This window comes from Salarias fasciatus, chromosome 17 (genome assembly GCF_902148845.1).
Source record: "Salarias fasciatus chromosome 17, fSalaFa1.1, whole genome shotgun sequence".
NCBI lineage: Eukaryota > Metazoa > Chordata > Actinopteri > Blenniiformes > Blenniidae > Salarias > Salarias fasciatus.
This window is the reverse complement of record NC_043761.1, coordinates 21,252,261-21,272,194: the sequence shown is the minus strand read 5'-3', so window position 1 is coordinate 21,272,194 and position 19,934 is coordinate 21,252,261. Positions and strand designations below refer to the sequence as shown.

General features: G+C 44.2%; 1 protein-coding gene and 2 non-coding genes across 3 annotated transcripts in view; 1 reads left to right on the top strand and 2 right to left on the bottom strand.

Annotated features, from left to right (window-relative positions):
• The first annotated feature begins 2,467 nt into the window (after positions 1-2,467).
• On the top strand, positions 2,468-2,539 carry trnag-ucc (transfer RNA glycine (anticodon UCC)). The gene has a single exon. It is a non-coding gene; the product is annotated as a tRNA-Gly (tRNA).
• A 1,435-nt stretch (positions 2,540-3,974) lies between these two features.
• On the bottom strand, positions 3,975-4,046 carry trnag-ucc (transfer RNA glycine (anticodon UCC)). Its single transcript has one exon. It is a non-coding gene; the product is annotated as a tRNA-Gly (tRNA).
• A 4,762-nt stretch (positions 4,047-8,808) lies between these two features.
• Positions 8,809-19,934, bottom strand: part of LOC115404479 (intracellular protein transport protein USO1-like) — a 14,892-nt gene continuing 3,766 nt past the window's right edge. Inside the window, exons 2-6 of the mRNA XM_030113816.1 lie at positions 17,092-17,137; positions 16,922-16,975; positions 14,748-15,380; positions 11,907-13,124; positions 8,809-11,807 (exon numbers count right to left, since the gene is read on the bottom strand). Coding sequence (XP_029969676.1) covers positions 9,766-11,807; positions 11,907-13,124; positions 14,748-15,380; positions 16,922-16,975; positions 17,092-17,122 — 3,978 coding nt within the window. The 5' untranslated portion in view covers positions 17,123-17,137 and the 3' untranslated portion in view covers positions 8,809-9,765. The remainder of the gene's footprint in view (positions 11,808-11,906; positions 13,125-14,747; positions 15,381-16,921; positions 16,976-17,091; positions 17,138-19,934) is intronic.

Genomic DNA, 19,934 nt, shown 5'->3' with positions numbered 1-19,934 from the left:
TGCATAACCTTCACAGAGAAAACCAGGGGAAAAAATATAGTGGTCATGAGAAGTGTGAGCTAAAGAGACTGCTCTGCTTAACCGATGCAAACACATCCTCTCTCTGGACGCTGCAGACATCTGGAGCTCAGATCTGCAGGACTGATGCACAGCACCATCTGGCAGCCGTCGGAGGATGTGCAGCTTCAACCTGAGCACAGTCCCAGTTCACCTGGATTCATCTGTTCAGGAACAAAGGCAGGATACAGTCTGAACACAGTCCAACACCAGAGTCACACACATTTACAGTGATGAGCTTAACACACTGGGGAATATACAAACAAAAAAAGCACCTAAGAATGGATGTTGTAATGCGATATATTGCATTGATGGTACAATTTAATATGATAACATAAACCAAAAATCAAAATATGAATGCAAATAATAGTAATGATCTGGTTCTTTGGAGTCACCGTTTGTTTTCCTGCTATTTACTTTACCATCGTACCTTTGGGTGTGTTTAAGACACTTTAAAAAACTTATTGTTTTAATAGTTTTAAATTACATACTTTTAATGTAAATGCTTCAACTTGGGTTTGTCACATAAATGAATAGAATACTGACTGAGGTACTTTTAAAACATATATTTCTTTTTAATTTAAAGGAAATAGTCCCTCGAAAACACATAAACTCTTAATAAAGCCGGTAGCAGTCATGACAGTGAACGTGTCTCCGACACATTCAGCACCGCAGGAGGCTGGACAGCTCCTCTGCAGGCTGACATCAGAGAAGGTAAAAGTTGAAACCCACAGGAAATAAATAAAAAAAGAATAAAATAGCTGTTTTATTGTCATTGCAATGGGTGTGTAGTGAGTGATTTTGAGATGCAGAGACAGAATGAATGGACAGGAATGACCTCACCACCAGAGAGGTTACATCTTTGAATCTGGATTCAAACTCACCCTTCAGCTCCTCCAAAACTTCAACAAATCCTCTGTAGCTGAAGTGCTGCTGCAGAGATCGTTTTTGTCCTTTTTTATTGCAAGCCGATCCATCTTGTGCTATTTCCATCCCTGGCTGACTGAGGTATGGTGACCCGCAAGCATGTGCTGCGTTCAAGTGTCAGTGTTGTAAACAATGCCGTCAACGGGCTGGTTGCCAGGTTTGATACTGCACCCCTTTGAAAAACAACATTAATTGATGTGACATGAGGAGTATAATGCAGATGTTTGTGTGTCTGTAGAGTAATGTTCGCTGTACATTTGTGTAACACATTCAGATAAATGTATTGGCGGTGTTACCATACTGTTATAAGCTACCATTCGAGCTGCATGTGGCTTGCTAGCCGCGCAATGAGCATTGCTGCAGCTGCACTTGAAAAATGTCCTCTTCTGTTGTTCTCCCCTCTAATGTTTTACAAAAAAGCGAAAAAACAATCACCAAGTTTTCCCACAACGAGCTCAACAATGTCTTTTTCCATTTTATCCATTATCCGGCAAACACAGTCATTTGATAATGGCACAGTCTTTAATATCTCTGCGGCGTTTTTGTCCAACATGGTCTCGCTAGCACTGCAGCGGCCGGAAGGAGCAGCTTCTCCAGCGATGGTGAATGGCTTTTTAGCTTTAGCAACGAGCAGAGACACTGCGTAAGAAGCCTCCAGGGCTCTGGCTGATGTTGGAAATCCTTTAGTTTCCTCTTAAAAAACTCAGGTGGCTTACCGACATGACAAGCGTGTTTTGTTCGGAGATGTCGCTGAAGCTGTGCGGGCTTCATGCTACTGTTAGCTAACGCTTCCCCACGAAAAAAACAAAGTGCCTTGGGGGGGGGTTACAGCTTGGAGCCATTGACACATATTCTTCTGAATACTGTCTGAATTTTGCCGGTTCTGGTCCAGCTGCATGTCTGCTGCGCTTTAACCAGGACTCCATTGTTTTCTCCAATGACAACTGACTGACAGTAGATGCCGTGTGGCTCGCGCCAGGTAGGGTCAAACCATCACGATATGGGGGAAACTCTTGGTTTATACTAATAAAATGAAGTGGCCTACTCGATATGAAATTCAGTTTATCAACTTCCAATTATATTTTATTGAAGTATTATTGAATAAATATAATTTATAAAGGATCTTTTAATTGTTGATTGTTTTTAAATATTTTTTTTAAAATCTCACGTTCCCTCTGACATACCTTCAAGTCCCCCCAGGGGTTCCGGGTTAGGGTTCGGGTTAGTTCACAGAGTGACTGCTCATCCTCCTCCTCCTACACTCTGCTCACCCGCTTGTGTCTGTAGTAGTAAAGGCTGCAGTCGTGTCTGAGAACAAACCACCTCTTCCTCCAAAGGAAACCCCAAACACACACACACACACACACACACACACACACACACACACACACACACACACACACACAAAGAGCTTCACTGAACGCTGCGTACAAGATTCTCATCCCACACAGACCCAAAAAGCACACTGTGCAAGTCTGACACAGCGATGGTGGTATAGTGGTGAGCATAGCTGCCTTCCAAGCAGTTGACCCGGGTTCGATTCCCGGCCATCGCAGGGTTCCAGAACTTTAGGTGATTTCCCTCAGGAGTTTAAAATAATACTGCTGTGCATTTATGAGTTATGTCGTTTCTGTGTTTACATACATGAATCTATCACTGACTCAGTGGGATGTTTAATGAATAGCAAATCAATCCCTGTTAATATTAAGATTTGACACAAAAAACCTCTGAAATCTCAGCAGTGTGTTGCAGGCCTGACAGAAAACCATGCACACTCACATTCACACCTAGGGAATAAAACCACAGCAGCACAGTGCTGGTGGTATAGTGGTGAGCACAGCTGCCTTCCAAGCAGTGGCCCCAGGTTTGATTCCCGGTTGTCGCAGCAAGCTGTGACTTCAAAGATTTTCCCTCATTAGTTCATGAAGCATCTCTCAGCTTTGAATATTACAGGGGACATATTATGCTTTTTTCACTTTGTGAAGAGTTTCTTGTGTGTTTCTTATGTGTTCTTATGTGTTGCCGTAGCCTCATTATGACGTTCAAATTTGAAAACTGTCTGTTTCCTCCCTGTCTTGCTGCTACACCACCTTTTGTGAAAATGCCTGCTGAAACGGCCGAGTTTGAGTTTGGTCCACTTATCCTGAAATAAGTGGATTGTCTGTTGTCACCGGTTCTGTTCAGAATATTTGTGGACCTTTTTTCGAGGACTTTTTCTGTGCTTGTAGTTTAACTCCTGGCTGAGCAGGACAGAGAAATGTGGAACAGTTCAGAGTCTAGAACATTTAGTTGAAGTGAGTTCATACATTTCAGGCGTGTCGCACTTGCAGAATATACTGTTTGTGAGAGGAAACAAGTGTGATTTTAATCTGCTTTACTGACATTTAAAGAGGTTTAGTTGATGTTTTGTGTTCCAGTCTGCATGGAAAGCAGCTTTATCAGCATGTCAGGAGAGATGAACTTTGACCTTTGCTGCTGTGAAACTATTTCCTCCATTATTTTTTTTTTCTATTTTCCCCAATGAGAGATGCTTCATGAATTCCTGAGAGAGATTCTTTGAAGATACAGTGCACTGGATGGCCAGGAATCAAACCCATGTCAACTGATCGGAAAGCAGCCATGCTCACCACTACACCACCATCACTGAGTGGTTCTGGGCTTACGCTGAACTCCTGGATGAACTAACTTTGGCTCAATAGCTACACACCTGTCTGTGACAGACACAATGTGATTATAAATCAAAGTGAATACACAATAATCTGTGGTGTATGATAAAACACATAAAGATAATCCAAACACAGTTCACCCAGCACGTTGAGGACACAGGATCAAATACTTGAAAGATAAATCATTGCTGTAGATCAGTATTTAAAGTCGCACACAGGCGAGCTTCCTGTCGTGTCATCTACACTCAGGATTCAGTTAAGGTTTTGAACTTAATACATCAGAGATGTTTCATAAACTCCTGAGGGAAATTTTTTAAAGCTTATTGCGATGGCCGGGAATCGAACCCGGGTCAACTGCTTGGAAGGCAGCTATGCTCACCACTATACCACCATCGCTGTGTCTGTGTGCCTTTTTGGATTAGTGTAGTATGAGACTCTTGTATCCAGCTTTCACTTCAGCTCTTTGTGTGTGGTCCTGCATGTTCAGATGGAGCTGCTGAGGAAGCAGGTCTGACGGTGACATGACTGTGAAAGGAATCGATGTGACCAGCATTCCTCACTCCGAGGCGGCTGATTTAGCCCGACAAGGTTTGCTCTGCTCTGCCACGAGAAAAGAATGATCAGTCTACTCGGCTGAACAAACATACACATTTTCTCTGTTAACACTGAACAAACACATCAGTTCTGTCACTACCCTGCTTTTGTGCACCAAATGCCTAATTTCTAGTGAGTGGGCCTGCCCCTCCCATATGTTTATATATGTGTGGCCCTAAGTGAAAAAAGTTTGGACAGCTCTGGTATAGAAAGTTTGTTCTTCATCGCTTCAAAACTGAGTAAATTACTGTAGAAATGAATCTCGGCCGCCAGGGCCTCCATAAAGGAATGTCTTCCTCTGCACCAGGCCCTGCTGGACTACATGAACCGACCGCTGGAGGAGACCAGGATGTGAGGCTCGGCAGGTTTCTGCACTTCTGTGTGTGTGTGTGTGTGTTCAGGCCACAGTGATCAAGTTTGTAAAGTCTCTTCTTCCATCATCCAGAGGTTATTTTGACTTTCATTTGGAACATTTCACTGTTTTATATGTCATGAAAGTTAATGTTGACATTTTTACACAATCAGATAATTAATGTGTGAACCCCGAACTCCCGTTCCACACACACGCACACAGACACACAAGTCAGGTTCTTTTTCAGTCTGAATGCGTGACACTTTTGGTAGTCGCACACAGAAAAGCTTCCTGTCATGTCACTGACACGAAACACTCATTCAAGTTTTTATTATTCTAATAAACAAGTGATGCTTCATAAAGTCCAGAAGGCCTGCGATGGCCAGGAATCAAACCCTAGTCCACTGCTCAGAAGGCAATAATGCACACCACTACACCACCATCACTGTGCTACTGAGCTTCCAGTCACATGGTCCGATCATCACTGTCACTGTTTCCACTCGTGAGGTCCCTGACGTTCCAGGTCCAGTCATCCTGACCTCAGGCTCTGACCATCGGCTTGGACATCGCCCGGGGTCCCAACACGCCCCGTCCTGCGTTACCTCCACAAGCGGACGCTTGTTGAAAAATACTTGCTGACCAGACACTTGACAGTGAAAGGTTTCCCCAGAGGAGAGTCCGCCCCCACCTCAACCCCCTCTGAAAATCACTTTGAGAAGTGACTTGTGTATATATATTTAAAGCAAAAAAAAAAAAAAAAAAAAAATTGAGAATTATTCCACCCTGGGGTTGAAGTTTAAAGGGTTTTCTGGCCAGGAGCGCCTTGATTGGGCACAGGTGTGTGTGTGTGTGGGCAGCATGTGCATGACTCCAGTGGCAGGGACAGAGAGGACAGAGAGACCTGGGGCAGGAGCAATGAAAACAGAGACCCGAGGGGCACCAGAGGGACCCTGAGACGGACCCAGAGGGACGGCGGACTGAAGAGGAAGAGCGAGAGCTTCCTGGGCAGCGGCAGGAAGCGTCGTGGGAGCACAGGAGGGGGGGAGAGTGCGAACCCCCTCCTTCTAGCTAAGCTTTCCCCTTGTGGCTTTTGTTGGCGGTTGTGGGTCAGAGTCACAGCTTGCTGTTTCTTGTGTGGTGTGCTGCAGTGTGTAGTGCCAGTGGCTCTGGCCCAACCAACCCCTAACCAAAGGCAAGTGGTCGACGCTTGCCGCTGCCCCCTTTTTAGTGACGGCGCCCTACCCTGCCCCCCATACAGGTCCCTTCTCTGTCTGCGTGAGAGAGAGAGAGAGAGAGAGAGAGAGGAGAGAGAGAGAGAGAGAGAGAGAGAGAGAGAGAGAGAGAGAGAGAGAGAGAGAGAGAGAGAGAGAGAGAGAGAGAGAGAGAGAGAGAGAGAGAGAGAGAGAGAGAGAGACACGCGTCGAAGAAGGAGGGTGTCCATCGTTCGCCGGATGTATTTATTAGATTTTAGAGTTTTTGGTTTTTAGTCGGCGCCATTTTAAGGACTTCTTTTTTAATTATTTATCTTTTGAAATTAATAAATCCAATTTTAGAGACACTTGCTCCCAGTGTTGCATGGTTTATTTATTCAGAGGAACTCCCCATTGTGACCTAAGTAAACTGGGGCTCTCCGTCCCGTGGCATATGCAGCTGTGTAAACATTCAGAAACGTTCGACTATAGCTTGATTACAGGCAAAATACAAGTTTGTCATATACAACTTGATAGTGTTTTAATTTTTGTTTGCCCACTTTTTAAAGTGTATATTTTAATCAGTATGGTATGTCTATTCGTGATATTTCTGAAAATTAATGTGAGGACAAATAAAATGTCTCTAAACAGTTTAAAGTTTTTAATAAAGATAAAATGATTTTATTTTGTATAGAGCTGGAGGTTGTTGGAGTTGGAGACGGACCGGACCGGACCGGACCGGAGAGAAAAATAGACCTCGGCTCTATTTTGGACTGGTGGAGCGGAGCCAGATGGAGCCGAACGTGGCGCAACGGAGGCTGTGGAATCAGCTACACTCATTAAAATAGCAACGTATTTGCTGCGGGGGTCGGAGCGGAGTGGACCAGAGCACAGACGGTTGCTGAGGAATTTGGGGGTAAGGGTGGGGCCATAAATTGACCGGTAAATCGAGAGCTTCGCCTTTCGGCTCAGCTCCCTCTTCACCACGACGGACCGATACAACGACCGCATCACTGCAGACGCTGCACCGATCCGCCTGTCAATCTCACCCTCCATCCTTCCCCAACTAATGTGCAAAGGCACGAGACACTTTAACTCCTCCACTTGAGGCAGGGTCTCTCCACCGACCTGGAGAGGGCAGACCACCTATTCCGGTCGAGGAGCATGACCTCGGGTTTGGCCAGGTCCTTATCCTCACCCCTGTCACTTCACACTTGGCTGCAAACCGCCCCAGTGCTAGCTGTAGGTCCAGGTTCAATGAAGCCAACAGGACAACATCATCTGCAAAAAGTAATGTTAAAATCCTGTGGTCCCCGAACCGGACCCCCTCCGGCCCCCGGCTGCACCTTGAAATTCTGTCCATAAAGATTATGAACAGAACCGGTGACAAAGGGCAGCCCTGCCGGAGTCCAACATGCACTGGGAACAGGTCCGACTTACTGCCGGCATTGTGGACCAGACTCCTACTCCGGTCATACCCGACGGGATACAGTCAGGTCGGCACCACTCCAAGTCGGCCCCGGCCAACTCGGCACCGCCCCGGGATACAGTCAACTCGGCATCAAGCCAAGTCGGCATCAAGCCAAGTCGGCATCTCGCCAAGTCGGCCTCGCGGGCGGGGGGGCTCTCGAGTGGCCGAGTTGGTCGGTGCCGACTTGACTGTAAGCTGCTTACCAACTCGGCCAAAAGCGTCTTTCTTTTGTTTTTAATCACGATGGTGGATAATGTACCTGGGAGCTTCATGTTTGATGTCTGAACCGAGTAGCTCAGCTACGAGCGCGCAGCGCTTAGCGGCTGTCTGGTCATGTGACCGGATGGACTTGGAGTGGTGCCGACCTGACTGTAAACCATACCCGACAGCCCTTAACAAGGGTCCCCAGGCTCCATATTCCCAAAGCACCCGCACAAGACACCCCAAGGGACGAGGTTGAACACCTTCTCCAATTCCACAAAACACGTGGACTGGTTGGGCCAACTCCCATGAGCCCTTGAGCACCCTATGGAGGGTCTAGAGCTGGTCCAGTGGTCCTTGACCAGGACGAAAACTGCATTGTTTTTGCAGTTCCGGATCCTGGATCCAAGGTTTGACTATCGGTTGAATCTTCCTCTCTGGTGCCCTGGAACAGACTTTCCCAGGAAGGCTGGGGAGTGTGATTCCCCTAAAGTTGGAGCACATCCTCCGGTCCCCCTTTTTGAAAAGGGGAACCACCACGGCGGTCTGTCAATCCAGAGGTACTGCCCCCGACCACGCCAAGGAATGCTACAGAGACGTGTCAACCCAGACACTCCCTGCACGTCCAGAGCCTTAAAGCAGAACTATGCAACTTTTTTACCTTAATAAATGTGTTTCAGAATCCCTGTGGGGGTAAACAAAGACTTTACGCGATGATTCGCCGGTCCCCACATTCCCCCTGGTGTCTGTGTCCTGAAAGCAGTACTTGCAACTTTCAGAGGAGCGACCCGACTACATCTCGCGAGAACAAACCTGCTTTATGGCACTCATACTGGAGTACAAGGATAAAAGCGCGTAAAACAAACATGAAACCCTCGCTAGTGTTAGCAACGCCACCCTTAGGTGCTCACGGATGGCAAAACCAAAAAGACAGAAAAAACCTTTGACGAGCGGGAAAAAAGGAAACGGGAGTGGGACGCTCTCTGCACGCGGGGTGGGGGTGATGCGGAAAATGTTTACGACAGTGAGCTTTCACAGGAGACCAGTAGGGGGAGCGCGAGAGCAAAAGTTGCATGGTTCTCCTTTAAGGTACTCGGGAAAAATCTCACCTGCCCTTGGCACCCTGGACATCCTGCCTTGTCACCGAGGAGATTACCAACCACCTCTGTGACTTTGACTTGGGTGATGGATGAGTCCACGTCTCAGACCTCAGCGTCTGCTTCCTCCACGGAAGATGTGGCGACGGGATTGTGGAGGTCCTCAAAGTATTCTTTCCACCGTCCAACAATATCCCCAGTTAAGGTCAGACACTCTGTAATGTTGTTCCTTTTGAACAAACTGTTGCTTCTTTCCTTCAAGTGTGGTGCGCCTTGTGGTGCGTGGCCATGAGACAGAACACCTCCAAACTGAATTTTCCCTTGGGGATAAATAATGGTTCTGTAATCTTGAATCTTGAATCTCGAGTCCAGTATTGTTTGTTAAGAGAGTTTATTAAAGTCCCACTTACCACAACAAATTTCCAGGAGAATTACATTAATCATTCAGAAAAGTTCAGGCATTTTCCATCAAACTGGTAAAAATGAGGAAGAAAAATTCTCTTTCTAAAGCACAAAAATTTCTGAAGCAAATCTTCCTGTTTAAGCTCACTAACAATCTGCCCTAAGAGATGACTCTACATGTAGTCAGCTGTTAGAGTTACTGTGTTATATGACACATTCAAACAAACTGCAGCAGTTCATGAGTGTAGCTTCACGCACAGGTTGTAAATGTTCTGCTGGGCAATCAGTTTTCATCTCTACAGTGCTGTCTTTAAAATAAAACAAGAAATATTAATATTTAAACACAGACTCTCCTCTGTCATCAACAAACATCAGATACAAATGTTTCAAATACATCGGAGCAAACCACAAAGAAAAGAACAGTGAAAAGTGACAGATTTTCCTAAAAAATCTTCAACATTTAAAACCACATGACAATCTGTCTGAAAAGATAAAATTGCACTGAATATTACATTTAATAAGCTGTGAGAGATTTTGTGCTTCATTGAAAGATTCAAGCAGTTAAAAATCTTTGGGAAATGAATACAGGGAACTTTTATAGACAGATGGATGGATGGAAACATAATCCTATTAGACATTCCAGCAGTTCCAGCAGTGACTCAAAAGTTCAGGATCAGGCCAGTGTCTTTCCAGATCATTTCTAGGTTAACAATTCATTATAAAACTAGAAAAGTAGAACATGATGGCCTCGTACCAGGTCATGTTGAGCAGGAAGGAATCATGAATCTTCGCTGCCATCTGATCATCTTCATGACATCTTACAGCCCCGCTCTGAATTAAGTTTCTTCTTCAGTTCCTGAAGTTCTTTCTCCTGCTTTTCCTTTAGTGTCTCCAACTCTTTCACATCATGGTCTCTATCTGTGATTTTCTGGATCAGTTTTTCAATGTCTTTATCGTATTGTTTCTTGAACTCAATTTCTTTTTCCTCTTTTCTTTTCAGCTCAGTGAAAATTTCCTTCCTGAACTCAGTCTTTTCTTCATCTTGTTGTTTTTGTAGTTCATCTATTTTTGTACTCCAGGTTTGTTTTTGTTGAGCCTCCACTTTTGTTGTCAGATTTTGCATTTCTTCCTCATGCTTGGTGGCCATTTCAGCCCTTCTCTGTTCTTTGCTTTCTGTTTCAGGTTCTTTCAAGAGAGCATCCATTTCATTTTGCTGAACTTGCTTCAAGCGATTGATTTCGTCTGTCATCTTTTGATCCAGATCGGACTTCTGATCAGACAAGAGTTTATCCATGTCATCTTTGTGTTTTGTTTGAAGCTTTTTCATTTTTTCATGATTTTCTTTTTGTTGCTTCAGGATGGCAAGAGTCACGTCAGTCAGTTCTTGTTTGTGTTTGTCCAGCAGTTCATCCATGTGGTTTTTCAGGCTTTTTTCTTTCTCTTCACTTTCATTCTTTTGCTCCTGTTGTCTTTTTGAATGCTCTTTCTGTAGTTCAAACAATTCCTGCATGTGTTTGTCTGTTAAAGCTGCAAAATCCATTTCCTTAATGTTCCTGAAATCACTGAACTCTTCAGCTTGTTTTCTGGCCTCCTCTTCATATTTCTTCTTCATATTCTCCAATTCGTTCTTGTAGTTTTCTTCTAATTCTTGTCTCTTCCTCTCCTCTTCCTGCTGTTTCTTTTTATCATCTTCTTTTCTTTTCTTTTCATATTTTCCTCTTTCCTGCTCAAATTCTTCCTGAAGCTTTAACAGTTTTGTTTGCTCCTGTTGTCGTATTTCTTCATCTTCTTTCTCTTTTTTCTTCCACCACTCTTTTCTGTTCTTTTCCCAGATCTCTCGGTCCTTCCTCATCTCCTCTCGAGTCTCCACCAGTTTTTTGTCAATGAATTCTTTTTGTGCACTTTCACATTTTATCTTCTTCTTCTCCAACTCTTCAAGCTTTTGTTCCCACTCTCGTCTTTTAGCTTCATCCTGTCTTTTCTTTATCCTGTCTTCTTCTGCTCTCTTCTCCTGTTCTCTCTTTCTCAGCTCTCGCTCCTTTCTGATGTTTTCTTCCTTTTCCTTCAGTTGGTCTTTTATCAGTTTTCTCTTCTCTTCCTGTTCAGCTCTTTGTTTCTCCATTCTCATCGTCATCTTCTGCATTTCTTCCTCGTGCTTCTTTTCCAGTTCCTCCCTCTCTCTCTTCATCTCTTCTTCCTTCTCCTTCATAATCCTTTCCATTTCTTTCATTATCGCTGCCTCAGCTTCTTTCAGCAACTCGTTGGTGAAGCAGTCCCCTCCGTTTTTCTTCACCATGGAATCGATCTTTGCTATCAGCTCGCTGACTTGATTGGGGTTTCGTATGCGATTGTTGAACACGTGGTATCTTCCTCTGCAGTTAGCAATCAGACTCTTGAATGAATCTTCACAATTATTTCTGATGTATTCTTCATCTGACATTAAAACATCATCCAGTGCATCACCACCCGTTAACAGAATGAAGGTGAAGTGCAGAAAATTTTTTCCAAATGCTTTCCTGATGAGATTCAGTGCTTCTTTCTCTTCTGGTGTGAATCTATTGGTGATACTCACCACCAACAAGAAGACGTGTGGTCCTGGAGCCAGAAGACTCACACATTTCACTAGCTCTTCACTGTCGTCAAACAGTCCAGGAGTATCGACCACAACGATCTCACGATTGTTCACTTCACCCACTGCTTTCTGACAATGTTTGGTGACCGATTTCCCTCCAGGTGCAGCTTTAAACTCCTTCCTTCCCAGGATGGTGTTTCCTGAGGAGCTCTTTCCACTGCCGGTCTTCCCCAGAAGAACAATCCGGAGACACTCTGTGTTCTGTATCTCCTCATCACCTGTGAAAGAAGAACATTTATTACTATAAAACAACAGAACAATGCTGTGCTGAGAAATGATGTCCTGTTGAAGACAGAAATCATCAGTGATGTACTTACAGGTGCCTGAGCTCTTTGCTTTTAGGTCATTGAGCTCCGACTGAAGGAGGTTGATCTTTGTTACTTGGGCTTGATGGAACATTTTCATTGTGTAGGAGTGTTCCTCATTTCTGTCTCTCATTTTATCGACATTATAAAACAACCTTGAAAGTTCTTGTCTTCCATTGATGTTGAGAACAAAATGTTCTCCACTACAGCTCTGAATCAACTCTTCTGCCTCCTTGTTTCCCTTTGGAAAGTTGAGAGTTGAAGGATCTGAGTCCACAGTGAACAGAATCATGGTGAAGTCATTGACTGAAGAGCTGAAGGTCTTCTGGATGGTCTCTAACTCTCTCTTGTCTTCATCAGTGAGTGGACCCACAGGCAGGACCAGCATGAAGGCGTGGACACCTTCAGAATCACAGAGGGAGACACAGCTGAGAGCCTCCTCCATCACCTCCTCCTGAGGTCTTCCATACAAAGCAGGCAGCTCCACCACAGAGACCCGCCGTCCACACACCCCTCCCTGGTTTCTGACACACTCTGAGGAGGTGGCAGCTGGCCCGAGCCTTCCTTGTCCCAGTATAGCATTGACTGCTGACGTCTTTCCAGCTCCTCTTCTACCAAACAACACCAGGTTCACCGGAGGTTTGGGTTCTGTTGTCACTGTTCCAACATCTGTTTCTTTGTCTGCTACCAGAAACTCTCCTCTGTGGGCGTTCACTATATTTTCCATTTTCTGCATAAATTCTTGAAAGTAAGGGTCAGAAGGATCCTTCCATTCAGCAGTTAACCTGTGAACCTTTTGCTGGCAGTCCTGGATGAGTCTGTCTACTGTGGGGTGACGACCTTCACCTTCATGGGTCAGGACAACCATGGAGTGTTTGAAGACGTCCTGACCAAACAGACTCAGGATGAACATCAGAGTTTTTCTGTTCTCTTCAGTGAATTCCGAGGGTTTCACAAGCAGCAGCAGAACATTTGGTCCTGGAGAGCAGAGCTCCACACACCTCTCCATCTCCTTTCTCACAGCTTCCACTGGCAGATTAAAGATGTCTGGAGTTTTCACCACTGTCAAAGGTTTTCTGTCCCACTCTCCACTGACAGACTCACACTTTCTTGTTCCATGAAATCGTGAAAATGAAGATATAGCCTCCCAGAGTTTCCCAGTGATCATGTTTCCCAGCGATATTTTCTTGGTATCACCTTTTCCGAACAACACGATCCTGAGTCCATGTTCTGGAATGAAAACATGAATAAGACTGAAAATTAGATGGTGAAACACCTTTAACATTTTTAATGAAGAGCATTTACAATATTTTGTTCTTATTAACATCTGCTGAACATCAGAAGTTTAAATCAGTTTAAATGTATCAACTGATGAGAAAAAGCAGTGTTTTGGGAGACGTGGAAAGTAATTAAATAGGCTCTGTTGATTTCTAAAGTAATGTATTTTGTGCATGCAGTGCACAATAGCAGGAAGTTAATGGAGTTGCTGGACACATATTTCATCTGTACCATGTAACAAATTGAAAGAATTTTTAAATTTTGAAATAATTTTTTAATTTAAATAAACAAATGTTGGAATTCATTTCTGGTCCTGAACTCACCAAACATGGACACAGTCACAAGCACAGACCCACAACAACACTGTAAGGAATAAACAACAGCAGGAGCCCTCAACATTATGAGCACTCCAGAGGCCTCTACTACAAAATGGGTTGAAATATCTCTTTGCTACCAGGGTTGACTTACCCAGATATTCACTATACTAATAAGCATACGACAAAGCAGGTTGTCAGCAGTAATTGTTAATTCAACCCAACACTTTCCAATCTTGCACACGAGAACAACAGCAGAACAGGTGCCTGCATAAACTGCAGATCAGCTTACGTCACATTGAAGGAGCAGAGGATCATTCTCCAAAATTAGGAACTCAAATACACCATCGAGGACACATGTTGCGGAAGCAAAGTCAGGCAGGCATGCCAGCAGAAAACTGCTGACATGGTTATGTTTCAAGCTGAAAGAACATACACCAAAACAAATAAACTACTGTTTGTGTGCATCAGCTGACCGGAGAGTATGGGAATAAAGTGGACATTTGTCTCTAAAAAAGTGGTCAAAACTAAGATAAGTCCTCAAACTATCTTGAAATACAACATTATCCACTGAAAATAGAGGAGATGTCCACCATGTTTTTCACTGGAGCAGGCAGAGAGACACAGCAGTCAGGAGACCTGAAGATATGCCCACAGGAAAGACTGGGAGGATGAAACGTAGCAGTGTAACACACTCTATGCGTTTATCGTGACATGTCTACACTATGTGCTGTGAACCAACGCAGATATTACACAATTTGGAGTGAGACTGGGTTCAGTTTTTGGATTTCCGAAATCAAAACGAAATAATCAAAAGGCTGGTAGATACAGGGACTTTATATCCCTATCAAATTTCACTCTCCTCTGTCAAACCACTGATTTTTCTTGAGTTTTAAAAAATTCAGAGGTGGCATTGCTGAGCCATCGTCAACCCCCTTTTTGGAAAACCAATGAAATAGAAACATTTCCCACAGGCCTGATTTTTCCACCAAAATTTGTCAGTTTGGTACATATGTTGAGTGAGGACCCCAAAAAGCCAATCCACTGTAATAATTTTATAATATTATAGTAGTAGTAATAATAATAATTTTAACAATAAACCTTACAAATCCAATAGGGTTCTACGCACCATCAGTGCTCAGCCCCCCCAGAAAAAGAAAAAAGACATTTTGAAATAATAATCATAACAATAATATACAATACCCTCCCAACTCAACAGTTTTGTGTTTTTTCTTTGGTATTAAAGTTTTTATCCACTTACTGCTTCCATCGGGAGGATCCTGGTTGAAGCTGGTAGAAGGTCTCTCCATCTTCAAACCTTTTGGTCCTGAAGGTAAATCTGAACTTGAATCTCTGTAAACTTCTGGTGCCACATGCTCTCCTTTGGTCTCCTTCATCATTTCCCAAATGCATGTCAACAGGTTTTGTTGTTGTTGGGGGGTTTTATTCCAAGACAGTTTGACTTTACATTTCTTTAACAAATCTCCCAATGAGGGGAACATTTCTTCAAGAGGTGACGTCTCCTCTTCAGGCCCTGATATCAGTAAAACTGAATGAGTCCATGACTGCTCACCAAAGTTCTGCAGGATGGACTGAAGCCTCTGACTGTTCTCCTCTGTGAAGCTTTCAGGCTGAATAACCAGAAGGAACAGATGAGGTCCAGGAGAAGAGAGACTCATACAACATTCTAGATGTTCTGTCAGAGAGATGTTTGGTTGCAGAAGGTTTGGGGTGTTGATAAGAAAGATTTTTTTGTCCTTGGACTTCGTGCTGACACAGACACATTGATTCAGTTCTTCCTCTGTGTCGAATGCGTTCATCCTCAGAATGAAGTTTCCCACTGAGCTCCTCTCAGACCAGCTGTTCCCCAACAGAACCAGCCTCAGCTCCGACACTGGAAAGAAAGTTATTAAAGTTGTTTAATGTCTTACATGAGCTTTATGGTGAAATCAGACAGTTCTGACCTTGAATCAGTGATCATAACAGCAGTCAGGATGTAGGAGCCTTGTTTGGGTCTTGATAGTGTTTTACTGGCAGCACTGGCTGCAAGTCATTTCCTTAATTGATTGAGAGTGTCACCCAAACACCCCAAGTGTATTTCTTTCAACACAGGAAGGTATAAAATACTGGCTTTGATGCTGAAATACATTTTCATGCTCCTTAACAAAGCAACAAGTCCTCCAGCTCAAATGACCAAAAAGGTCTTTAATTCATGCTTGGGAATAGGACCATTGGATAGATTTTAACATGAAGCACCACCTAGTGGCCATGTAAATAATGTCACTAATGTCACTGACTGAGGACTGACAGTGTTTTTTTTTTTGTTGTTTTTTTTTTTGTGGAGGGAGTTGCACTGAATAGTTTCATTTGCCTACATTTTGCCAGGCAGTGCTCTGCGGAAGGATATACCGGCGCACAGGGGCTGAGTCTATGGCTTCTACTGCTGTGCTCCGGTATATCCTTCCACGGAGCGCTGCCATGCTCAGGTCTGTGTGTATCAAAACGTTATTTTAATGGATTGAAAAGAAAACATGTCTTTTAAAATGTTTTATAACCATTCGGATTTACTTCACATGCTAATATGCCGTCCCTGAACCACTGGAAGGAGGATTTTGTCCACTGTGGTCTGACTCACGATATACAGCTCAGATTTTTATTGTTTCGTTTAATTATGTATCATAGTCAGACAGCAGCGGCACTGCGGCCTGGCCTCCTCCCCACAGCGGTGACACACACACCCAGTACTGGACCTGCTGCCGAGCAGGACACAGGACCGAGTGGACCCGGGACTCAGGCCACCGAGGGCGGAGCGTGCCACCCGCTGTCGGTGCTGCTTCAAGGTGCATTAAGAAGTTTTTCAACTTTAAAAATACTTATTTTCCACCATAAATACAGTATGTTACACATTTTTAATGATGTGTACAATGTGCCCTGACATATTCATTACAAGTACCTCTAACGGCGCTAAACTGTCCCTTGAAAGTTGCAGTGCCGGTCCGGCACCAGAGTTTTTTGGGGAGAATTTTAAAGGAATGATGTAATGCGCGCTCCGGCTGGTTAGGTTTTGTTTTGTCCACCATTACTCCGCCAGATGCTTAGTGAGCAACAACTCAGCAGGATCTTCCAGAAAGTAAGAAAAGACTGGCTTCTCGCACTGCCACAGCTCCAGCACAGACTCCACCAGGTAAAAGAAACTTACATCTTACTCGAGCGCTACTAAAAGAGCGAGCCCGGGCTGACTCTGGTACAATGTACTATTCTATTCTGTTGTTGCCATGTTGTTTGTGTTGTGTGCTATAGATCTCAGGGTTGTAGATCCACATCAGAGTGAGTGCTCTTTCCTCTGGCTGTAAATATTCATATCTGCTTCTACAATGTCAGACTCTCAATGAGCTCTGCTGCAGAGCCTCCTGCTGGTGTGAAGGCTATACTCACTGTTCGGTCGAATCATCCGAAGGCTTCTCCTGTGCTTTATCGATGAAGCTGACACTGGGACAGAAATGTAACATTTATATACTGTATATTGTATATTTGTAACATTCATATTTCACTTAGTGCGATGTTCTCCCCTCCAAAAGATTGTTCAAACTCCTTTCAAGACTCACCTTCATTCGCCATAATGTCTGCAGAAAACATCTGAGACTAATGGAGCTGCAGAGAAAAAGAAAAAAAAGTCATAACTCCTAATGTTAAGCAGTATTGCCACATTTACCTTGAACAAGTAATCTGATTACAGATTAGCCTTTAAAAAGTAACTGTTACTAATTACTTGATTTTTAAAGTCACTAAGGTAGATTGCAAGTTACTTTATAAGGAGTGTTGGGAGGGTTACGTTTAAAATATATTCCCTGACAGATTACTGATTACATGTCCAAAAATGTAATCTGTAATGTAATCCTTTGGATTATTCAAGCAAAGTCATGTATTATAAATACTTTTAGATCATTTTCAGGTTACTTCAAATTGGTCTAGCACAGTGATTCCCAAACGTTTTGAGCTGAAGGCACACTAAGGCAGTCTGCTGAAATATTACAGAATTATAGTGTGGATTTTTTGAGATTTTTCCACACAATAAAAATTTCACATACAGAGAACATACAGAGAAACGAAGCGCATGGATGCAGTTCACAACATTAACATATTAAAATGTGTGTGCGTGTGTCTTGTTTGTAAAATAAAACTGAAAAGAACCACACAGCAGATAAAACAGACAGCAACAACCTGTATATCAACTGTGATTTCCTGAATATCTTATTTTACAACTGGGAAAACTGTCAAGTAGAATGTTGAATGTGTTTGACCCTAGGTCATATTAAAGGGGTTTTTGTGTATCTGTGCACCCCTCTCTGTATATTATTAGTTTGTACCACTGTGCACAGTATAAAATACATTTTGATGACTGACTGAGCCTGACTGAGTTTCCAATTGAAATATATTCATAACAGTATGATCAGTATAAAAATAGTTAAATATGTCACATGGGGAAAAAAAATCCCTTTCTCAATATGTAAACAATAATCTATGCAAAATGCACATAAAGAAAAACAAAAGCAATGTGCCATGTGCTATAGAAAAGTGCAACGAAGTAAATTGTAGATGTTTCCGAATAATAATTGCCAAACATATGACAGAATCAATAACTAATTGCCAGAGGAGAGTGTGGATAGATGGAAAATGACCACAAAACCGTAGGGAAATAAAATATGTTGTGTTTGGTGTGAATATCTTTGAGATTTGGTGAAGAAGTGTTTGAGAAACATGCGATCTGAGGTGTTGGCTCTGAAATGTGAAGATTGGTTTTTGATTTGTTTTGCCCCTAATGCGAGGTGGTTAGCTCAGAGAATATTCCACATGGAAACATCTTAAAGTGTAGCTTTTCTAGTTTCATATGATACCTAATATAATGGGGCGGAGCAAACGGATGGTGTGTTCTGTTGCGTTTTGTGTTGGGAGATGCGGGTGACGGGGGTGTGTTGAATTGCTGAATATGGATTTTGAAGTTGTTATAAAACAAAAACTCGGTCATCAAAGTGCAGTTGGAGCGTTCAGTTAGTGAGATTAAAGCTTCTTGTTTGAGACGCAATTGAAAAAATTATCTCCACAGCTCCTTAGTCACTTTTAAAGGGCAACTCCGGTTTTTTGACACCTGGACCTTATTTATAGGTGTGTGCATGCTCATATACTCACTCAGACAAACATGGTGCAGCTCGGAGTCCTTCAGAAGTTATTTAGATCCAAACGATGTAGCCGCACTAGCGGGGGCCACAGCAATGGAGCGTTAGCGCTGGACATAATCTCTGCAAAGTCGCTCATTTCGGCTGTATTTCTTCATCCATCGCCAGTGTTATCATAAAGTCAGCTTGTCTACCGTCTTCAGGTGGGTCAGCTGAAGAGCTGACAGTTTTCGCTAACTTAGTCACAATTAGCTCGGATGGGAAAGTTGCGGAGCTCCTCTCCCCAGCAGAGAGGCACTTTGAGTCGGCCTCGGCTGTCACGGTGCCCCGGCGTCTGACTTCCAGGGGCCGAGCTGGAAAACGGCCCTCAGCTGCTCCACGGAGGCTTCGGACACCGGCAAAGACGCACGGCTCACACGCGGCCGCTGGGCCGCTGGATGTCTCTCCTCGCCGGGAGGATGCGTATCTCCGCTCCCCGGCGGATGCACGCTCCACGCCGGCCGCGGGACGCACGACGGCCCGGAGCGCTCTCCTCGCCGGGAGGAAGCGTATCTCTGCTCCCCGGCGGATGCACGCTCCACGCCGGCCGCGGGACGCGCGACGGCCCGCCGCGATGGCCCGGAGCTCTCTCCTTGCCGGGAGGAAGCGTATCTCCACTCCCCGGCGAATGCGCGCTCCACGCCGGCCGCGGGACGCGCGACGGCCGGAGCGCTCTCCTCGCCGGGAGAATCCAGATCTCCGCCGCCCGGCGGATGCGTGCTCCGAGCCAGGCCGCGGGACACCGCCGGAGGTCCCCCCTTCCGACCGAAAGGCAACCCAGCGCCGATGGAGGAAAAATACAGCCGAAATGAGCGCCTTTGCAGAGATTATGTCCCGCGCTAACGCTCCATTGCTGTGGCACCCCCGCTAGTGCGGCTACATCGTTTGGATCTAAATAACTTCTGAAGGACTCCGAGCTGCACGATGTTTGTCTGAGTGAGTATATGAGCATGCACACACCTAGAAATAAGGTCCAGGTGTCAAAAAACCGGAGTTGCCCTTTAACACATGTTGAAGTGGTGCATACAGCTGATGGACCCGGAACCAGGTCCATCAGGCTTAACAGGTTAACCTAGTTTTGACCATGTTTATCATAGTTCACTCTTTGTTCATGTTAATGATGACTCTTCAGTTCAGACTAATATTAAACAATTAGTTCTGCTGTTAGGACTCTGTGCTCCTTCCTTTCCTCCCTGTATTTTGTCTCCGACCCTTACATGCTGTCCATGTCACCT